The sequence below is a fragment of the Alligator sinensis genome, unplaced genomic scaffold (assembly GCF_000455745.1).
Source record: "Alligator sinensis unplaced genomic scaffold, ASM45574v1 scaffold186_1, whole genome shotgun sequence".
In the NCBI taxonomy this organism is placed as follows: Eukaryota; Metazoa; Chordata; order Crocodylia; family Alligatoridae; genus Alligator; species Alligator sinensis.
This window is the reverse complement of record NW_005842904.1, coordinates 528,908-550,482: the sequence shown is the minus strand read 5'-3', so window position 1 is coordinate 550,482 and position 21,575 is coordinate 528,908. Positions and strand designations below refer to the sequence as shown.

General features: G+C 42.9%; 2 protein-coding genes across 2 annotated transcripts; both read left to right on the top strand.

The window, feature by feature from the left end:
• Window positions 1-2,088: 2,088 nt before the first annotated feature.
• On the top strand, window positions 2,089-4,808 carry LOC106722947 (olfactory receptor 1L4-like). Its single transcript, XM_014525865.1, has 2 exons — window positions 2,089-2,193; window positions 4,076-4,808. Exons 1-2 carry the CDS (start codon window positions 2,140-2,142, stop codon window positions 4,457-4,459), a joined length of 438 nt encoding a protein of 145 aa, XP_014381351.1. The 5' UTR covers window positions 2,089-2,139; the 3' UTR covers window positions 4,460-4,808.
• Window positions 4,809-20,591: 15,783 nt separating this feature from the next.
• Window positions 20,592-21,575, top strand: LOC106722945 (olfactory receptor 10A7-like). Its single transcript, XM_014525861.2, has one exon. It carries the CDS (start codon window positions 20,592-20,594, stop codon window positions 21,573-21,575), a length of 984 nt encoding a protein of 327 aa, XP_014381347.2.

The following is a 21,575-nucleotide window of genomic DNA, read 5'->3' as shown; positions in this document are numbered from 1 at the left end:
AGGGGGCAGGGCCTGGCTCCTATAAAAAAGACAGAGAGGAGGCCAGAGGGAGTTCCCTGCCAGCAGCCAGAGAAGCAGGGACTCCGTATGCCATGATGCGAAGAGAAGCCTAACTGCAGGTACAGCTTGACCTGAGTTGAGCAATGTTGTTATAGCCAGAGGGCTTATGTTTGAGTTATAGCCTAGGGGCTCCTGTTTTGCTTTGTTGTTGTTAGCACCGGTGGTTTGGGTGAGGCTCTTAGGGGTTGGAGGAGGCCTCATAGGGGACCCACAGTAGAGTGGGGACCCCAGTGCCCATAGGGGTGCAGCGTACGGGGTACATAGACCCTGGCCCCAGAGAGGGAGCCCCAGAGCGGGTGTGGCGAGCCCCAGAGTGGGGCACTGTTGAGAAGCCCAGAGCGGGTGTGGCGAGCCCCAGAGGAGGGGGCAACACGTGAGAAGGCCCAAAGAGGGGGCCTGATTCTGATAAGGCTGAGACATAACAGCTATTCCATTGGCGAGGTGTGGACTGTGGTGTAGGGGAGGAAACGGAGCCGCAGATAGCGCCCCCTGGCAATGGGGCAGTACACTGGCAGCCTCCTGCTAATTAACATCAATTAATTAATTAACAGCAAAGCATGGCAGGAGAGAAGGCGGGAGGTTGCCTCAAGAACAGGTGGGCGGGTCACATTTTTGCTTGGCCCAGAACGGATACCTGTTACACAGGGCTAAAGGGAAATCAAGGGAAGTTGGGCACAACATTAAGATTGATGAGAAACTGTCTGGAGTTGGCTGCTGTATGACTAAAAGTATCTAGAGGTGTTCTTGGTGGGGAGGGGACATGAGTTGTGGTATCTAAAATGGAGATGGCTTTGAGCAACTTAAGGTGGAGTAGTTGGTAGGAAATTAGCTGAAGGCATCCAGAAAGGGGAAATAAGAGGTGGGGTGATTAAAGGGACCTATGTGTCTAGGGAAGAAGGTATTTGGAGGAGTGAGTATGTTATGAGTGGGTGAGGGGAAACTGGTATGCTGTACCTGGGACATCCCAGGTAGGAGACTTGCTAGATAGTGGGTGGGGAGCTAGGTGAAGGTGTCCAGGGTTTAGTTGGATATATAATGGCTGGAGGAGCTAGTGTTGTGTTGCTGAGGTGATCTGATGTGGGGGAATCTGGATGGCAGTGCCTTTGGGGAACAAGCTTGGAGTAAGTTTTTGAGAGAAGATCTCTTGAAGTGAAGGTGGGGGGCATTAGGAGGGGAGCCATCACAACACTTCCTGGTGGTGGTAGCAGCAGCAGTCTCACACCATTCCTGTATTCCAGATGAGTTGCAGGGAGATGTGGTAGGGATTATCAAATGATTGAACATCAACCTGAGTGTTAGGGAGGTTTCAGCTCTATTTCAGTTCACAGCTGTACTGAAGATTTGACTTTGGGCAACTAAGACTGTAATTTACAAAACCCCCCAAAAACCAAAAACCCACCCATAAAAGGAAACAGTGAAAACAATTTCAATGAATGGGTTTTACTGAGCTTTTTAGACTAGCCTTTTCTTTTTCTGACCATAATGGAAGGTGCCTGAGGGATTCTGGCCCACAGCTTCACTGAAATCCAATGAGAGCAGGGTGCCTAGTTTAACTATTTTCCTTTGGAAATTTCACACCAGTTAACTGATCATGATATCAAAGTTTCTATTTGCTCTTAGTCTCCCTTATATAATGTTTTACAAAACTAGAATAATTTTCAAATTGTCAGTGGAGATGTATTGCTAGAGAGATTTTGAAAGCTGCCTAGAGGATTTAGATCCCCAAACCCTATTACTTTCTAATAATGTTCAGGGTGTCCAGGTTCCTCAGGTGGCATTGAAAATCTTAGCCTAGGGGAGTCTTGTTGGTATTAGGTGAGATCAACAGCATGTTGATGCCCAACCAATATCCTAGTGTTTTCATATATAGCATGGAGCTAACACAACCAAAATGCAATTATAAAGGAAGATGAATATTCTTTTTTATTCTGTAAAGAAACCATTAAAAAAATCTTAGAGTAGAGAAATATTTTTAACTAATATTTTCAGAGATGGTAAGAATGTTAATGAGAAGGAAGGTTAATTGAAGAAATGGATGCCTGCCTGTGCTCAAGAAAGTTACTAATTACTAGATAAGAGATGTACATGAAAGAAAGTCCACCTTTATCCAGTCAGGATATGTGGAATATAAAGGTAATATGTACATTTTCATTAATTTAATCAGTTTGTCAGTTTATTTCTGTCTATACCTGTCTTCTGAATCTAGTGTAAAGAAAAGGAAGTTCTATGAAACAGAAGCAAGCACAAATCCTTATGTGTAACATTAACCAGTACCTGATAAAGAGATCTTGGGCTCATAAAAACATATGCATCTATGATTTAGCTAGTCTATACGGTGCAGCTCTACTCTGCCTTCTGCCTTTCTTCAGGCTAACTATCTCATTAAAAAGAAAAAATATATTTTTTGTAATACTGTCTGAAGGAGGTAGGTACTAAGCTTCCAAGTATTTCCAAGGAGTGCCTATGAATATTCCACCCAGATGCTTAACAGGAAAGCACGTGAAACCTCATATTATGAATTATCATGCCTACAAAGTTTCTTTCCAACTTTGGTCAATGATTTTTTCTGTACAGCTGTAATCCTGAAGCAGAAAGATTAATATTCCATATGAATGTTTAATTATGAGCACCAGCATTATGGGTATTCTTACTGTTCTTATAAGTGTCTATTCCTAGTGCAAATGACCCCAATACATTCTTTGCTTAGGCCATATCTTATGGCAGTTTCATTTGATGATTTTGCATTGCTTTAAAGAAAAGTTTTCTGTTTCTTCTAATGTTTTACTGGAATATATGCTTAAATCAAATGCAAATCAGCATTCAGCTCAACAGTGAGACAGCTTCATGAAAAAGCATGGCTTATGACATACAGTAGGGCAGACTATGTGGTCTAATGATCTCTTCTGACACTGACCTTATAGGCCAGATTTTATTCCACCTCTATAGTGCCTAAATGGGTTTTAGACCACACTTCAGATTTCATCCCACTGTTCAGGCCCCTGAAAATGCCTTAATGCATCCAATTTTTTTAACATGCTATCAACTTAGCATTAAGACTGAGTCATAAAAAATGAGTAAGATGAAGAACTAGCCACCTTTTTTTGTATTAACTGGGTTGTTTGTTTTTACATTCTTAATAAATAGAATTGGATCTAGACATGTTTGTCTACAAAGTTTTGGGTTTCTTAAAATATCCATTCCACTTGGTAAAAACCACCACAAATGACTTCTTGGGATGGAGGATTAAGAACCAAAACTGATTGTTTGCCTTTTACAAACAAGAGGGATTAATTTACCCATTGCAAGAAACTGAAACCGGTTATTTTAGCTTGAAAAAAAAATTCTAAGAAAAATTCCACAAGTACAGGCATTTTTTTATGAAAACCAATTTTTTTTTTTAAAACCATCCTTTGTTCATTTTTTTTAAAAGCCTCAATGTTTGTTCGTTGTTGTTTTTTACCTTGATTTAATTTGCTTTAAGATGTTTTCAAAGTCTCTCTATAAGGTGACCTCAGCATGTATATAAAAAAAGAAGCAAAGTGGTGGTGAGGGAAATTGTTACTGTGGAGCTTTCCAGGTTATTTTAGGTTTACAAACACTTTGAGTGAAAGTAAAGATAAATTATTCTTCTAAATTACTTCGGTCCTTTTAAAATTCCCACCATAACAAATGTGTATAGATACATTTATTTCCAATTAAGAGAATGTTATTTGTATCTTAAGTCCTTTCCAGTTTACTTAAAGTAAGTTCAAAGAAGCCACTCTTAAAAATATGCACACAGAGCTTTCAAAAGTTTAGCTAAATCAGTTTACATTCATCTCTTAAGGCACCATTGACTTTCAATGGGTGTTGAACACCTAAGTCTCTCAGACCCCTTAAACATTTCCAGCCTCAAACCATGGAAAGACCTATTCATAGAGACATGCTATGCCATCCACTAATTGCTTATTAGAGTTGTGCCCCTCTCTAACATTCTTTTGATCACTTAATGTGTGGATGATTTGCTTCTGTGTAGGCACTGCTTATGGAAACTTTAGGCAGAACCAATAAGACTCTAATCTTCAAGATCACTCTGCTTGGATTCAGGAACCTCCATCCACCACAGATCCTGCTTCTGTCCATGGCATTTTCCATGATCTACGTTGTGACAGTGGTTGGGAATATCCTCATTGTAATAAAAATTGTGGCAGAGCCACAACTCCACACCCCCATGTATTTCTTCTTGGCTAACCTGTCCTGCTTAGAGACATGCTATACAACAAACATCATCCCTGCTATGATCTCAGGCTTTTTGATGGAAGGGAAACACTTTTCCATCAATGGATGCTTACTCCAGGCTTATTTTTTTGGGGTCTCTTGGAGCTACAGAGTGTTTCCTTTTAGGAGAAATGGCTTATGATAGATACTTAGCAATATGCTACCCACTTCACTAGACCATCCTCATGAACCACTCGGTGTGTATCCAGCTTGCCATTGGTACATGGCTTGGCACTTTTATAAGCATTGGTGTGGTTTTATACCTAGTCTCCAAGGTACCTTTCTGTGGTTCCCAAGTAGTGGATCATTTTTTCTGTGACTCAACACTGCTGTTGAAACTGGCCTGCACTGATACTGAGTGGATTGGCAAGGTCTTATTCTTCATAGCCCTCATTGTTACTCTCATACCATTTCTGTTAACAGCAGCATCTTATATATCCATCCTAACTACAGTCCTCAGGATCCCCTCCAGCAGTGGGAGGCAAAAGACCTTTTCTACTTGCTCCTCTCACCTCACTGTTGTCATCCTATTCTATGGGACACTTATTATCATGTATGTTGCACCATCATCCAAGTGGTCTCCTGGTATTAAGAAAGGGCTAAGTCTTCTCTACACTATAGTGACACCAATGTTTAACCCCATCATATACAGCTTGAGGAACAAGGATGTTAAAGAAGCTCTGAGGAAAATGATAAAAAATTCATTGTGAAGATTTGATTTTGTTTATTTTAGATAAAACGTTACCTTTTTAAAAAACTAAATTTTGGGATGGTTGCAATCTCTCTAAAGGTCTGGATACCTCAAAATGTTCATCTTTCCAACTGATATAGAGTCCAATCAACATTGTGGGTATTACTTTAGTTGCTACATTAGGAACCCATTTCTCCTAAATGGCTTTGAAAATTTGGCCCTAATGACCTGTTTACAGTTACACAGATGGTATAGGCAAGAACAGGAAATATTCCTGACTTACTGAATGAAAATTAATTAGGATTTGGGCATTTAACTCCCATCGGATTCTATGAAAATCTCAGCTCTAATTCATGAAAGGATTAGTCAGTCGCCAACTGTAAATTTATAGATGGTCCATAAAAACTGGCCTAAAAACACTTACTTGTGATGTCCATAAACAAACCCATGAGCCACCCTTAAGACTCAACTCATTTCAAGATCCATGTGAATTCAAGTATCTTTGGACAGAGAGAGCAGAGCAGCACTACCTGGTGTCTAAATTGGAATTCTTCTTAGAGTACTGCAGTAAACTGTCTTGCAGAGTTTGCTGGTCTGCTAGAGCCTCCATAGTTCATTTTAGTGATATCCCAGGGCCTTCTCAATGCTCATCCTGAAGGTATCTAATGGCTAGAAAAAGATTTTTAGAGGTTTGCTTTTGAGAGCTGGCTTGTAGATGCACCTTCAAACAATGGTTTAGGGGATGGCATAGGTTAATTCGTTTCTAAAAGCTTGTTTGTGACAAAGTTACCTTCAAGGCCTACTCTGTGTGGAACCAGCAAACAGCAAATCTGAGGCCAATAGACAAGGAAACATACACAGGCTGGGAAAAGGAATACATGTAACACACTGTTCCATAACATGAGATAAGGTACTATTAGGCCACAGTGCTCAATATCAGAGTGTGTGCGCATGTGATGGGTTTACTGGAACAAAGGAATATGCTGACAGGACAGAACATGGACAGTACAACGACCACAGGGAAACCAATCAAAAATGCCCGGGAATGAAGAGTGATCAGAGGAGGAAAAGGATACAAAAGGAGAGACTTCATAGCAGCCAAGGGTCCCTGAGAAGGGAAACCAAGACCACCATGAACAGAGGGCATACCGCTAGTCCATCTTAACCACCCCACTGGAGGGGGGTGGGGGTCTTGGCCCTCAACCTCCAGGGTGCTGACATCTGACACTCAAGAAAGAACCTCAGGATTAAACTTACATACTGGCCAGCTGTACTTTCCCTTTATGACAGCTCTAGGATTGGTAGATATAGAACTGGGTGGGTTACTTTTGTTTGCCTTGCTTGCATTGTTTTTATCTTCTATCACTGTATATAAATACAATTTGCCTATTATCAAATGGAGAAGCAGTGGTTGGTCTGAGGGTTTGGGTCCACATAAAACAAGGCATATGGGTCATAAATCCAATGCCAACAGTATCTATGCAAGGCCCTGCAGCCCAGGACAAGCAAGACAGGGATGGAGCTGGGGCAGGAGGTGGGAGAGGATGGTGGAGGGAGAAGCAGAGGGTGGGAGTCCATGCTGTAATGGGAAGGCAAGGCCAGTGAAGGTAAAACTGGGGGACGGGGGGGGGGGGGTGTCTTGGATGTGGGCAACAGTGTAGGGCGCAGTTAGGAATTTCAAAGTATGGGAGTGAGTAGGGGACACTTGGCCAGGGGGCAGCACAGTGTAAAACCATGTAGAGTTGCCAACCCAACAACATTTTTTACTGACAGTAAAAACATGTGTTAGTGAAAAAAGTTTAGTGTCGTGAATCGGAGCAGCAGCCGCCTGACTCACACCGGAGTGTTTAGATTTAGAGCTCGGCAGGCGGGTAGTGATGGATGGAGTGGAATTAACCAGGCACAGACGCGTGTAGGTTACAGGAGTTTGTTTACTTACGTCGCCCAGATAGTGATGGACGACGCAGGCGAGCCTTTGTTCCGTTACAGCTTCAGTTATAGAGTTGAGTATACGCATATAACTTCGGTTACAGAGTCGAGTACACGCACGCAGTTAGGTTACGACGAGATAATGACGGACGTGGCGCCGAAAACGGACGGTCGCGCTTGCCAGACTTTCTACGTCAATATTTTACGCTGACGGGGTGATCGATTGGGAATTGATCAATTTCCCAATTCTCTGGTGACAAGCACAGGTATTTCCTGTGAGATCCCCAGAGCTCTCCGACTTGGGCGGAAACCGTTAAACTATTTATAGGCAGAGGTGTTTGACAGAGATGCCCAATCGTGAACTGTTATATGGAATCTTTAATTTTTTGGCAGGTGGCAGCTGTTTGTCTCCTCAAGTTAAAAGGTAGTGGGTTAGGTTTCTCTACCTGTTACGTGTGTGCTACGTGTGAGGAGCTTACGTTTATCTTTGACCAATTATATATAGTTTCCCCTAGCATTTTATTTCAGCTGACCAATTATCTGTAGTACACCACCAGCGTTTTGTTTCAAGGAATTTCTTGGCAGGGAAGTCTTTTAACCCTTAATAGTCAAATGAAGATGACTTGAATGGTATCTCTTGCTCAGTGGCATGGGCACAAGTTAATTGGGTTGTGACATTTAGTTGTCAGTAAAAAAAAATTTGCAGATCATCAGTGGGGGGAGGGAGGGCAGGAACCCCAGTTCTTGGGTTGGCAATCCTAGGACTGGGTCTTGTCTTTGGTCCTTCCCTGAAGCCTGCGGTTTGAATGCTAGGATTTCAAATTTACCTAACACCCTTCAAATTCAAATCAGATTTAAGCATTTAAGATGCTCAAGTGTTTTTTCTTAATCCCTATAAGAGCCTATATGAACTGTTAGGAACCTAAATATCTTTGAAAGTCTGTCACCAGTTGCTGAAAGCCCATTGTAAATCAAATCTGTGCACTAACTTTCCTAAATATCCTTGTAACATCCACTAACAGTGCATTAAGAACATTTCTAGAATACAATCATGATTTTTCTTTTCCTGCTCTTCAAAGTTTGCTTTTGGTATAATATACATTTTTTAAACTCACTGAAGCAATAATCATGTTACTTTATTGCACTTTATTTTTATGAACTCTTTAGAAAAAGAGATACTTTGGGGGGGGGGTACCCTGTCTACTTACCTAGCATTTTTCTTAAAGTCACTTTTATAATATCACTTCTTAAGCTGTAGATGAAGACATTTATTAACAGTGGCATGACATAATAGAACACAGCAATTATCAATACTTGATGGGACAATGTATTTGGATTTGGCTTCATGTCTATTACTGAATTAGTTTCACCCTTACTTGTTTGCCCCACTTGATTGTAGTTACTTTACTTATTTACTTATGTTTGGTACCAGTGCAATAGTATACATGAGAAACATTGATATAAATGTAATCTTATGTCCACATTCTTAGACCATGGAGAAGATGTAGACATAAGATAAAGTAAGAGAGACCAAGTAGGTTAAATTTAAAGCTATTAAAATCCAACAATTACATATTTGTGATTTCAGTCTCAGAACAAGAGTTTTAGCAATGGGGGCAGGAAGATGGAGGGGGGGCAGGAAGTCAAAGGTCTCTGTTAAAGGGGAAGGAACAACAAGCTAGCCTTGCTGTGTAGGCAGGCAGCTGAGCCAAGGCTAGCTGAAAAGTGATAAACCACAGAAGTGGTGCATATTTCCAGGCAGCTAACTGCAGCAGGGAGGGGCAGACTGCCCATTAGGTAAAAGGATAAACCCCTGTTCTTCTTAGGAAGTCACTTAACCAAAAGGGGATGGGCTCTAGGGCATATAAACCCAGAACCTGGAGGACATCAATGGGCCAGAAAGACCACATATGATTGCCCAAGTGACAAGTTTGCATTGGATTAGACCCACTGTGGGTCCTCAGCGCAACTCCCCAAACACTTTGGGCAACATCAAGGGCACCCCAAGGTGTCAGAATAAGCAGACGCTATGTGTCCATCACAGGGTGTCATGGCACTCTTGGGACACAGGTCCTGTCACAGGGGGTTATTACAGGAAAAAAAACTGATTGATAATGTTTGGTCTACTAAAAAGTGCAGAGAAGGTGTAGTGGTACACAGAATTTAATAAAGAATTTTCCATAAGCCAGGAACCAGAAGCCAGCTGCTGGCATACTCCCTTATCCATAATGGTCTTAGAATGTCTTAGGCTGATGCTTAAGGCCTAAGATTGATATCTAGCCATCTGCAAATTACTCCAATCTAAGCATTCAAAAGAAACAGGAAAAATGGTTTTGCTACACACCCCTGAAAAAGCCGGATCTGGATTTGGTGTTGGCTAGAGAACTGGCCGTGTATTTGGGGACAATTACAGAGATGGAGCAGAATTCTTGAAAGAAGAGGTTCAAAAGGAAGAAGTACATGGGAATATGGAAATAGTACCTGAAATTTACCCTTGTAATGATGAGAAGATTGCCCATTAAGACTGCCAAATAAAAATAATCAGAAACACTGGAAAGTGTAATATCTGCAATTTAAGCATGTTGGAAAAACCCAGGAAAATAAATTCAGAGACTCTGTTTTGTTTTCTATATTCATTCTCAATTTTTGTGCAGAAAAAGGGAAGAGAGAGCTCAGGGGAGAATCACAATAAGACAGTAGGGCAGTTAACGTATGTGATTAACGCAAAAATAAAATAACTTGTTAATTTTTTTAAACAAGCATTAATCATGCTCCAGACTAGCTGGAACCTGCACACACAGCCCTGACCCTGGCCAGCCCTGTACCTACTTCAGACATACTTGGCCACACTGAGCAGTGGCAGTGGTCAGGAAGATGCTGCTCAGTGCAGAGGAAAAGTGGCCCCTCCCCTTCACTGCTGTCAGCTACTTCTTGCTGCAGCTGCCCAGAGACTGTATCTGGGCTGCCCTGTGACTCCTCTTCACTGCCACCACTGCCTTGCCAGGTGGCTTGGAGGTGGTAGTGATGGCAGTGAGCAGGGGGAGGGCAATTGGAGGCAGGGAACACTGTGTATGCATGTGAGGAACACGTGTCCAGCATACAGCCAGACAGGGTAGTGGGAGCAGCCCTCACATCTGGCTGCAGGTATGTCTATGGAGAGCCAGGGCTGGAGGGCCAAGGCACTGTGGGAAGCTATCTGTGCCTGCCCCTCTAGCAAGTGAAAGAGGTGGGAGGGTCTTTTGAGGGTGGTGCAGATCTCCATGGCTAGAGGCACCAGGGGCAGTGCCCATGTTTACGGGGCTAGGTGACCCCAAGAGATGCTTCCTCGGGGGGTGGGGGGGTATGGCCAGGCTACCTGGGGTAGGTCTGGAGCCCCAACCCAGGGTGGTGGGGGGGCTAACTTAGACATCTTCTCCTCCTCCAAACATGCTGGAGTTGTACTCATTCCATTGCCGCCCACATGAAATCGACGCTGCTGTGCTCCAGCCTGGTCAGGATGGGTGCAGCTGGGAACCCCCTCCAGAAGGACGGGAGGGAGCAGGGGACTGTGGGTTGGGAGTGAGGGGCACAGGCAGTGCCAGGGGTTTCTGGGCCAGGAGTGAGGAGCAGCAGCATGGTATTCTATTATTGTTTAACTATGCAATCAAAATTGTGATTAAAAATCACACTTAATTGCAATTAATAGCGAGATTTTTTTTTTTATTTTTTTTTAATTGTTTGTCAGCCCTACTTTTCAGTCTAGTTTTTAGCTGCTTGGCCTACTGCGGACCTGGGATCCTGAAAAAACAGGTCAGGTCAGAGGCAGACTACTGAAAAAGCAGCAAATTTGGAAGGAGTCCTGAGAAGCAGGAAGTTTTGGACAAATCCAACTGTTCTTTATCAAACTTCTCAGGCTACTCTTATCTTGCTTATCTCTCTCGTCTCTGAGCTCCTCCCTTTTAAGGACCTGGTTTTGCATGTACTGTCCTCCCAAGTACCTCTCTGGCACCAGAAACAGCTTCAGGTACTGGTTTGGTATCTGCTTGATGGGTCAGCATAAGCCAATTAGGTTTCTGTTGCTTCATGGCTGATTACCCAAGTAACTGAGCAAATAAGGAAATCTCCACAATTCTAATTCCAAACGCAATTAATTCCTTCTTTTACTATGTTCAAGCAACATTATTATTATATTAACACATTTAAGCCACACATAGTATAACAGAATCATTGCCTGCAACTACATGGACTAAGACAGTTAAATGTTTCTGTTAAAATGTTTGATGGAAACATTAAGACTTTTGACAGTAGGTCATTGCCATATAAAATGTCTACTTTCCTCAAAGGAAAAAAGAAAAGAATTTATAGAAGTGTTTTGGACTTCTGAAAAAAAAAAAAATTATTTTGGAAATTGACATGTACATAATCCAAATTTAGCTAATCCAAAGGAAAACAAAAATGAAAAACCGAACAAACATTTTAAAAATTGAAAATCAAAATACCTTCAAGAATATTTCACTTCCCTGCTTTACACACTTACAGACATATCTGTTGCATATAACATTTTCAGAACAGAGGGCACCTATGTTTGTAATGACGTAATAAAAGCCCAACTTTAATGCACATTTTATTCAACTAATGCAAGCTTTTTGAGGGTCTTACTAATATACTGACAACTTTCCTCAGGGCTTCCTTTACTTCTCGGTTCCTCAGGCTATAGATGAGGGGATTGGCCAGGGGAGTAAGGACTGCGTAGAAGAAAGAGAACACTTTATTCATGCTTCTTGGTGGGCTGTTTTTCGGTATGAAATAGACAATAATTAAGTCCCATAAAAAACGGTTAGAACAATGAGGTGAGAAGAGCAGATGGAAAATGCTTTTTGCCTCCAAGTAGTTGAAGGGATCCTCAGGATGGCAACTATAATACACCCATAGGAACCCAAGGTTAATAGAAAAGGAGAAAGCACATTTACAAAAGCAGGAATAGCAGGCTAGTCAGTTTAGCCATCCTGATATCACTGCAGGAAAGCTGCAATATTGGGGCGACATCACAAAAGAAGTGATCAACTTCATTGGGGCCACAGAAAATTATTCTGCTATGAAATGTATAATAATTGAAGAAATCAGAAATCCACTTATCCAAGATCTGACTGCTAGATTGCTTAAGACAAAACCTGTCATTTATTAAGGATGAATAAATCGGTGGTTTAAATATTGCTACCAATCACAAGACATCACTGCTAAGAGAGAACTTTCTGTACCTGCCAGACAATCAAAGAAATACATTTGCACAATACAGCCAGTAAAATAAATAGTATAGTCTTCAGTCAAGAGACCAGCCAGCATTCTGGGCAGGATGGTAGATGTCTAGAATATTTCTAAGCAGGAAAAAATTGCCAGGAAGACATACATTGGGGTATGAAGGTGCTAATTAGCCACAACCAATGCAATGATGAGCATGTTTCCAGAGACAGTTACAATATAAATCATTAGGCAAAGCAGAAAGAATGGAATCTGAAGTAGTTTTGGGAGATTCCTGAATCTCAGAAAGATGAATTCTATGACAGAAGTTTGATTGCCTCCTCCTTTTTTCATGAAGTGGGATAGGTTTCCTCTTCATTTGTTTTTTCTAGTGATAGACAAAAAGTAATTAAATTTGAAAGCATTTGCAGATATATTTGTACATTTTTGGTTCTAGAATGTCTCTCATGCAGGCTTACAGAACATCATATGCTTTCCAGCAGAGTATTGAATCTTAAGCTTTGGACTGGAGAATTCCCACTTTCCAGAACTAAACAACAGGCCAACAGTTATTTAGCACTCTTCCCTGTCTATTTGCCACTTAGTTTTCATGGTGTTAGGAGCCCCCTTTCCCCTGCTGCAGCAGAAGGCAAAATCCCAACATTGTGGACCAAACTGACCATGGAATAAGATTCTTTCCTGACCCCAAATTTATTGATCTGTCTGACTCCAAGGTAAAAAAAAAAAAGAAGACCTTCTAGCCAGGAACCTATGGATTTAAGTCCTAGCATGAGTGTTGATCCCAGTCAAAGTAATGCTCATGCTTCTGAGAAAAAACAACTGCCCCCACTCCCTCCATTCACAAAAATTAAAAAAGACACAATAAAGCAACTCTCCTCCCCCAATACTAAACAATACATAGGTTTCCCCTGGGAAAAAAAGAAAAGCCCCGTATAATGTATTATTATTTAGGTACCAAAGATTTTTTTCAATCACACTATACAATTTAGGGGGCTGGACTCGATGATCTCCCAAGGTCCCTTCCAGCCCTCTTTAACTTCTCCATGTCCTTTTTTAAAGGGTAACAGCTTTTGCTGTGTACTACCGTATCTTAGAGACTTTGTACAGAATTAATCTGCATGGCTTAGACATGAGAAACTACAGAGTAATCCAATAATATTTACCTTCTAACCTCAGGGCAAAGAAGCAAACTTTGCATTGATGGTGCCTGTGTTTGTGAAGCAGAATTGGGGCTCCACTGATGCTCAGCTCCGAACAGTGTTTCATACAGTCTGACTCCTTCTGCCAAAGTATCACATAACTGGGGGTTGCACTAGTGCTACTGTGTGTCTTTATCGCTGTGTGTACTCTACGGACTGCCTCTCTGAAATCTTGCAATGTTTATAAGGCAAATAATTTCATGCTTGCTATTTCCAGAGCCCTGTTTTGGTGAAAATAGCTGCTTTTAAATTGACATCCCTGGGGAATTAACTCTCTGTTGTTTATTAAAACTGTCACAAGCTAGCCCAACTGAAGGCTAGTTCAAGCCAATGGAATTCCTGCTTTTCTTCATGCATTTAATGCCTCCCCATGCCCCCTGGCCATCCCAAGCCACTTGCTTTGGCCTGCAGAGCTGGAGGGCTTTCCCTCCCCAAACACTGCCACTGATTCTCTGAGCCCCTATCCTGCTCCCTGTCTGTAAGGCTGGGGAACCAGGAGGAGGGGGTGGGGGGAGGACTGTGCTAGGCTTTAGGGAGCTTCGAACAGTGTCTGTCTACACTGCCACTGCTTCTCTCTGCTCCTTCCCCGCATTGATCCCAGTTGTAACACAGGTACAGCTGGAAGCTGCATGGCCCCAAAACAGTTCTTCCGCCTGGGCCCAGGCCAGGGCCAGGAAGAAGTGACAGCAGCATAGGCATGGGTGCCAGGAAAGTCCCACACTTTGCTTACATGCCTCCAAAGCCATTCAGTCAACGTGGGTTCAGAGCCGGGATGTTCAGGCCTCAGGCTTAAAGGATACTGACCACTGAATTAAGACATCACAAGCTCTTTTTGTTGGCCTCGCTCCACCCAAACCAGGGATAGTCCTCTGCAGCAGTTTTGGTGAGAGGCCATGACCTTGATAAGCTTTGTAATGGAACACAGATCTACACAACCAGGTTCCTAACTTCCTAACCCAATTGGATTTTAATTTGCTATCATTTTCAGAGTACCTAATGACTCTTCTTGATATTTAGGCCAAATTCTATTTTACTTGACATGGCTAAGTTGTACACAACTTAGCCATGTACACAACTATATCATTGTACACAACTGTATCACTATAGGTGTTTGTTGATTTGAGTACAATTTTGATCCATTGACAAAAAAAAAAAATGTTCTGTGCACATTCTTGTAGGAAATATGATGTTAATGGTAGGAGAAGAGGGCTTTCCCATAGAATCATAGAAAATTAGGATTGGAAGGGACCTCAGGCGGTCATCTACTCCAACCTCCTCCTTAAAGCAAGACCATCCTCAACTAGCTCATCCCAGGCAAGACTTTGCTTAGCCAAGTCTTAAAAACCTCCAAGGATGGAAAGTCCACAAGTGTTTTACTATCCTCCTCGAGAAAATTCTTCCTAATATCTAATCTCAACTTCCCTTGCTGCAACTTGAGGCCATTGCTCCTAGTTCTGTGATCTGCCACCACTGTGAACAGTCCAGCTCCATCCTCTTTCAACCTTCCCTTCAGGTAGTTGAAGGCTTCTATTTAATCTCCTCTCAGGCTTCTCTTCTGCAGAGTAAATAAGCCCATTCCCTCAGCCTTTCCTCTGAAATCATAGGCCCCAGCCCCCTCAAAATTTTCATTGCTCTTCACTGGGACGATCTCCAATTTGCCCACAACTTTTCTGTAGTGGGGGCCCCAAAACTGAACATAGCACTCCAGATGTGTCCTCACAAGTGCTGAATAGAAGGGAAGAAACACTTTCCTTGATCTGCTTTAAACACTCCTACCAATGCAGACCATTACCCTCCATGGCAACAAAGACACACTGCTGGCTCATATCCAGCTTGTTGTCCACTGTGACCCCCAGGTCCTTTTCTGCAGAGTTGCTGCCCAGCCAGTCAAACCCCAGCCTGTACCAGCATGTAGGATTCTTCCATCCTAAAGTGCTGGACTTTGCATTTGTCCTTACTGAACATCATGGGATTTATTTTGGCCCAATTTTCCAATTTGTTTAGGTCACCAAAGTCCTAGCCCTACCCTCCACTGTATCTACTACTCCCCCCATCTTAGTGTCATCTGCACATTTGCTGAGGGTGCACTGTATGTCATTTTCCAGGTTGTTGATGAAGATGTTGAACAAACTGGCCCCAGCACCAACCTCTGAGGCAACCCACTTGATATCAGCTGCCAACTAGGCATGAAGCCATTGATTACTACCCTCTAAGCCTGATGATCCAGCCAGTTTTCTATCCATCCTACAGTCTATTCATCCAGCCCATACTTCCTTAGCTTGCCTACAAGAATGTTATGGGACACTGTATCAAAAGCCTTGCTAAAAATCAAGGTATACTATATACACTGGTCTCCCTGAATCCACAGAGCCGATTAACTTATAGAAGGCAAACAGGTTGGTCAGGCATGACTTGCCCTTGGTGAATCCATGCAGACTGTTCCTAATCACCTTCTCCTTCAAGTGCTTAGAAATTAATTTCTTGAAGATCTCCTCCTGTTTTTTTTCCAGAGACTGAGGTGAGGCTGACTGGTCTGTAGTTCCCTGGATACTCCTTTTCCCCAATTCTTAAATATGGGCACTATGTTTGCACTTTTCCAATCATCAAGGATCTCTCCCAAACACCATGCATTTTCAAAGATGACAGCCAGTGTTTCTGCAATCACAGACAACTCCTTCAACACCCTTCAGTGTATCCTATCCAGCCCCATGGTCTTGTACATGTCCAGCTTTTCTAAATAGTCAGTAACCTGTTCTTTTTCCACTGTAGGCTGCTCACCTCCTCCCCAAACTGCACTGCTGGGTGTAGTAGCCTGGGAGCTGACTTTGCTTGTGAAGACTGAGGTGAAAAAGGCCTTCAATCTTTTTTTCTGCATCCTTTGTAACTAGGTTGCCTCCTTCACTAAGTAAGGAACCCACACTTTCCCTGCTCTTCTTGTTACTCACATACTTGTAGATACCCTTCTTGTTACTCTTCTTGTCCCTTGTTAGCTCCATTATTTTTCCAGGGACTGAGGTGAAGCTGGCTGGTCTATAGCTCCTCAGATCCTCCTTCTGCCTTTTCTTAAAGATGGGCATTATATTTACCCTTTTCCAATCATCTGGGACTTCTCCTGACCATGAGTTTTCAAAGATAATGGCCAGCAGCTTTATAATCATGTCAATTCTCTCAGCACCCTCAGGTGTACTGTATCTGGCCCCAAGAACTTGTACAGGTCAAGCTTTCCTAAATAGTCTGTAAATTTTTCTTTCACCACTGTTGGCTGCTCACCTCTTCCCCAAACTCTGCTGCCAGGTGCAGTAATCTGGGAGCTGACCTTGAATGTGAAGACTGAGTTAAAAAAGGCATCGAGTACTTCAGCCTATCCCACATACTCTGTCACTACATTGCCTCTCCATTCAGTAAGGTACCTGCACTTTCCCTGACCTTCCTTTTGTTGCTGACATACTTGTAGAAACCCTTCTTATTACCTTTCGCATTCCTTGCTAGCTGCAACTCCAATTGTGCTTTGGCCTTCCTGACTTCATCCCTGCATTCCTGAGCAATATGCTTATACTCCTCCCTAGTAATTTGTTCAAGTTTTCACTTCTTACAAGCTTCCTTTTTTGTGATTTAGTTTACTGAAGAGTTCCCTGCTAAGCAAAACTGGTCTTCTGCCATACTTGCTAGTTTTCCTGCACATTAGGATAATTTGTTCCTGCACTCTCAGTAAGGCTTCTTTGAAGTACAGCCAGCTGTCCTGGACTCCTTTCCCCATCATAGAATCATAGAAAGTTAGGGTTGGAAGGGACCTCAGGAGGTCATCTAGTCTAACCCCCTGGTCAAAGCATGACCATCCCCAACTGGATTTTCCCACCCAAAACTTTAACTAGCCAGGTCTTAAAGACTGGCTTCCCATGGGGATCCTGTCCATGCCTTCCCTGAGCAAGCCAAAGTCTGCTTTTCTGAAGTCCAGGGTCTTACTCTACTGCTCTCCATCCTTCCTTTCATTAGGATCCTGAAGTTAGTCAGCTTATGGTCATTGCTGCCCAAGTTGCCATCTACTAGTATATTCCCCACCAATTCTTCCCTTTTGTGAGCAGCAGCTCAAGAAGAGCATGGACCCTACCTGGCCACTCTGGCACTTGCACCAGGAATTTGTCCCATACACTCTCCAAAAACTTTTTGGATTGCCTGCTCACTGCTGTATTGCCCTCCCATATGTCAGGGTGATTTAAGTTCCCCATGAGAACCAGGGCTTGTGATCAGGAAATTTCCACTAGCTGTTTGAAGAAAGCCTCATCCACCACTTCCTTCTGGTCTCATGGTCTATAGTAGATCCCCTCCTCCCCCCCATGTCATCACACTTGTTTTTCTCTCCTCTGACCTTAGTCCAGAGACTTTTGACAGTCCTATCTCCAGTTTCATATTGGAGCTCTGAACAACCATACAGCTCTTTTACATGAAGTGCAACTCCTCCTCTCCCCTGCCCGTCTTTCCTGACCAGTTTCTGTCCATCCATGAAAGTGCTGCAGTCATGCGAACTCCCACCAAGTCTCTGTTATTCCAATCTCATCATAGTGCCATGACTGTGCAAGGACTTCCAATTTTTCCTGCTTGCTTCCCAGACTCCATGCATTTGTGTACAGACACTTAAGGTAACTAGTCGATTGCCCCAATTTCTCAGGAAGAATGAAAACACCTCCCTTGTTGCCTCCCTCCCCCCACCCCCACTTGCTCTTCCTCCAGATCACCCACTTTCCCATTTTCTAGTCCAACAATTTAGTGACTAGGACACTTTCCAGAGGAACAGGAGACGTGGGTTCTAGGCCTCCTTCAACTACACAGGATTTAAATCAGCTTCTTAGCCTAGTGTCCCAAATACTAATCAATAGATTAAGCATTGCCCATAGCTATCTCCAGCCCTCCTCTTGAACCTGACCTACTGTTCTGTTCATTTAATATACAATACAGGAAAAGCTTTGTAACACTGGGAACGGGTAACCAAGCTAGACCCTGCTTCCTCCTGGCAACAATATTTCTCTTTCTTACCTACCCAGTGGGACAGGTTTAAAAGAAGGACCATGTACAGGTCTTTTGGTTCCCCCACTACAGAAAGGATGTGGACAACTGGAGAGAGTCCAGCAGAGGACAGCAGAAATGGTGAGGGGGCTGGAGGACATGACTTCTGAGGGGAAACTCAGGGAACAGGACTTATTTAGTCTAATGAAGAGAATCCTGAGAGATGGTCAACTACCTGAAGGGGTTTCAAAGCAGGATGGAGCTGGACTGTTCTCAGTGGTGGCAGATGACAGAACAAGGAGCAATGGTCTGAAGTTGCAGCAAGAGAAATTGAGGTTAGATATTGGGAAGAAGTTTATTATTAGGAGGGTAGTAAAATATTGGAACAGGTTACCCAGAGAGGTTGTGGCTTCTCCACCCTTGGAGATTTTTAAGACCCAGCTTGACAAAACCTTGGCTGGGATGATCTTTTTGGGGATGGGCCTTCTTTGAGCAAGGGATTGGACTAGACCTCCTGAGGTCCCTTCCAAACCCATTTTTTTTATGATTCAGAAGGACTATCTGGGTAAGATAGCACTTGCTATTATCCAGGGCACTTCTAGTACCTTTTACCATGCCTTGAGGTATCCAAAGGGTCACTCCACAGTAATCCTGCAGATCCACAGCTGGAGGATGAAAACTTTTTGGCATCCAAAGGTCTGTCTGGTATGAGTTTATCAGCCATGCAGGGAACAGCTAGGTTTTTGAACCATAGGATATGCAAGAGCACTTCTTGAATTACTAAGGTGTTACAGGGCACCACTGGCAAGTGACTACTGATAAGTCAGTAGACCACGAGGTTCTATCCTGGACCTGTGATATAGAGTAAGTTCTCCTGGGAGTGTACAGAGTTCAGAAAATATGGCATCACAAGAAACAGTCTAGTTTGGCCATCAGGACCTTTCCAATATGGCAGCAAAGCAAGAAAGCCAGGTCCAAAATGCTTCCAAAAGCTGTAGTAGCAAGACTGCTACCCCATACTGTAAATAGTTCCATATATAAGTTCCTGTACATAAGACATGTTCCATACTACAAGCTGCATCAAGTTACTACAGGGCTGAAAGGGACATGACATTTAATGTAGGTCCTTAACCATTTTATCCAATGAATATTAAATGTAATGTACAGTAGGCCAGTTTCAAGAAGAGGGCTCTTTGACATGTCTGGCAGCTAGGACGCTTTGCTGAGCAGCAGGAAATGGAACCTGTTCTTATATGCAAGAAGGGCATCTGATTTTTCCACAAGGTGAAATAGAATCCTAGACTGTTTGTATGTTCCAGAAACTGCAGTTAGGTGGCTGTGCATATGCCATTTAGGTGCACAGAACAAAATAGATTTTAGTTCCAGGCATCTCCTCCCATTGGCTGCAGTGCACAGGAACCTGACCGGCCCTGAAATGATAGGAAGCACTAACAGGAGCCTGGGGGAACAGATGCCCATAAGGCTTTGCTGTTTCCATTTGACTGTCCTCAGAAGTCTCTGGGTAATTGTGGTCAAGATGGTTACTGCCCCAGCTCCCTACCTCTGGAGTGGTGCAACTGCATTGGCTTCAGAAAAATATAAACCACATATCTGGGATAGGTCTGTACATTTGTGACCCTCTCCAGATTAGAAGCCCTTCAAATTAGGACAGAATTTGAAGCATTTCACATGTACATTTCATCGTTCCTGGTAAGATGAGCATATGGATAAAGCGAGGCAGATCAATAATAGATTTAGCACAGATACATAGAAGAGAGATACATAAAGTACATATACATACATAGATATCAAGGCAGATAAAACAGACGTATTGTTATTGAAGGTTTACGTCATAAACATGTACTCTTATGCTTGTATAATCAATGTATAAAACAGTTGCTTAATTATTTAATCATCCTGCATGGATCAACAACCTATTGTCTGGGGACAGTGTCCCACTGGTAGTGGGAGAAAATTCAAATACCCCATTTAACCAGTGTATGAAGCATTCAAAGACAGAGAGATGACATTGCATCTTTTGGATATAGGCAGGTTTGCTTCTCTATCCTGTCGTGGGGCACCTTCCTGCTATTGCTGATTTTAAAGGTAAATTTTTTGTCCACTTCAATCCCAGAAGTGTGATATATTCTAAGGTACCAATAGGTAGTAGCTACACAGCTACAATAGAAGTTAGCTATACAGCTATCATTCTTCAGATGGAACACCCTGAAGAAGTGAAGATGGGGAACCAGACCATTGTTACTAGCTTTGTCCTCTTGGGATTTTCTCACCTTGCCAACCTGCAGCTTTTACTCTTTGTGCTTATTCTTCTGATGTTCCTGGTCACCCTGACAGGGAACTGTCTCATTGTTGTCATCTCGGCCATTGACCCTGCCCTGCACACCCCTATGTACTATTTTCTCAAGAACCTGGCCTTGATTGAGATCTTCTACAGCCTGTGCATTGTCCCCAATGTGCTGGTGAGTTTGCTGGTGGAGAGGAGAGTCACTTCTTTCACTGCCTGTTCCCTACAACTGAATGTCATCATGCTCTTTGTCACCTCTGAGAGTTTTCTCTTAGCTGCCATGGCATATGACAGGCATGTGGCTATTTGTCACCCCTTGCAGTATACTACTATCATGAACAGGAGACACTGTTTTTGGATGGTGATTGGGTCTTGGATTTCTGGTATCCCAGTGATGGTAGGATTCACTGCTTGGTTGTTCAGCTTACCCTTTTGTGGGCCAAATGAGATTAATCATTTCTTTTGTGACATTCCCCCAGTGCTGAAGCTGGTGTGTGCAGACACCTCCTTATTTGAGCTGCTGATTTTTATAGTCATTGTTCTAATAGTGATGATCCCATTTTCCTTGATAACTGTCTCGTACCTCCGTATCATCCATGCCATCCTCCATATGCAGTCAGCAGAGGGACGACGAAAAGCCTTCTCTACCTGTGCAGCCCATTTAGTGGTGGTGACTCTGTTCTATAGCACAGCTGGTATTGTTCACCTGCGCCCCAAATCCAACCTCTCACCAGACAGTAAGAAGCTAGTGACTCTCTCTTATACAGTGGTTACTCCCATGCTGAACCCCATTATCTATAGCCTGAGGAACAAAGAGGTTAAGGAAGGCCTGAGGAAATCATTTTGCAGAAGGGGGTTCACTGAGAGGCCATCGGTTTCCCCTCTAGACGGGTGA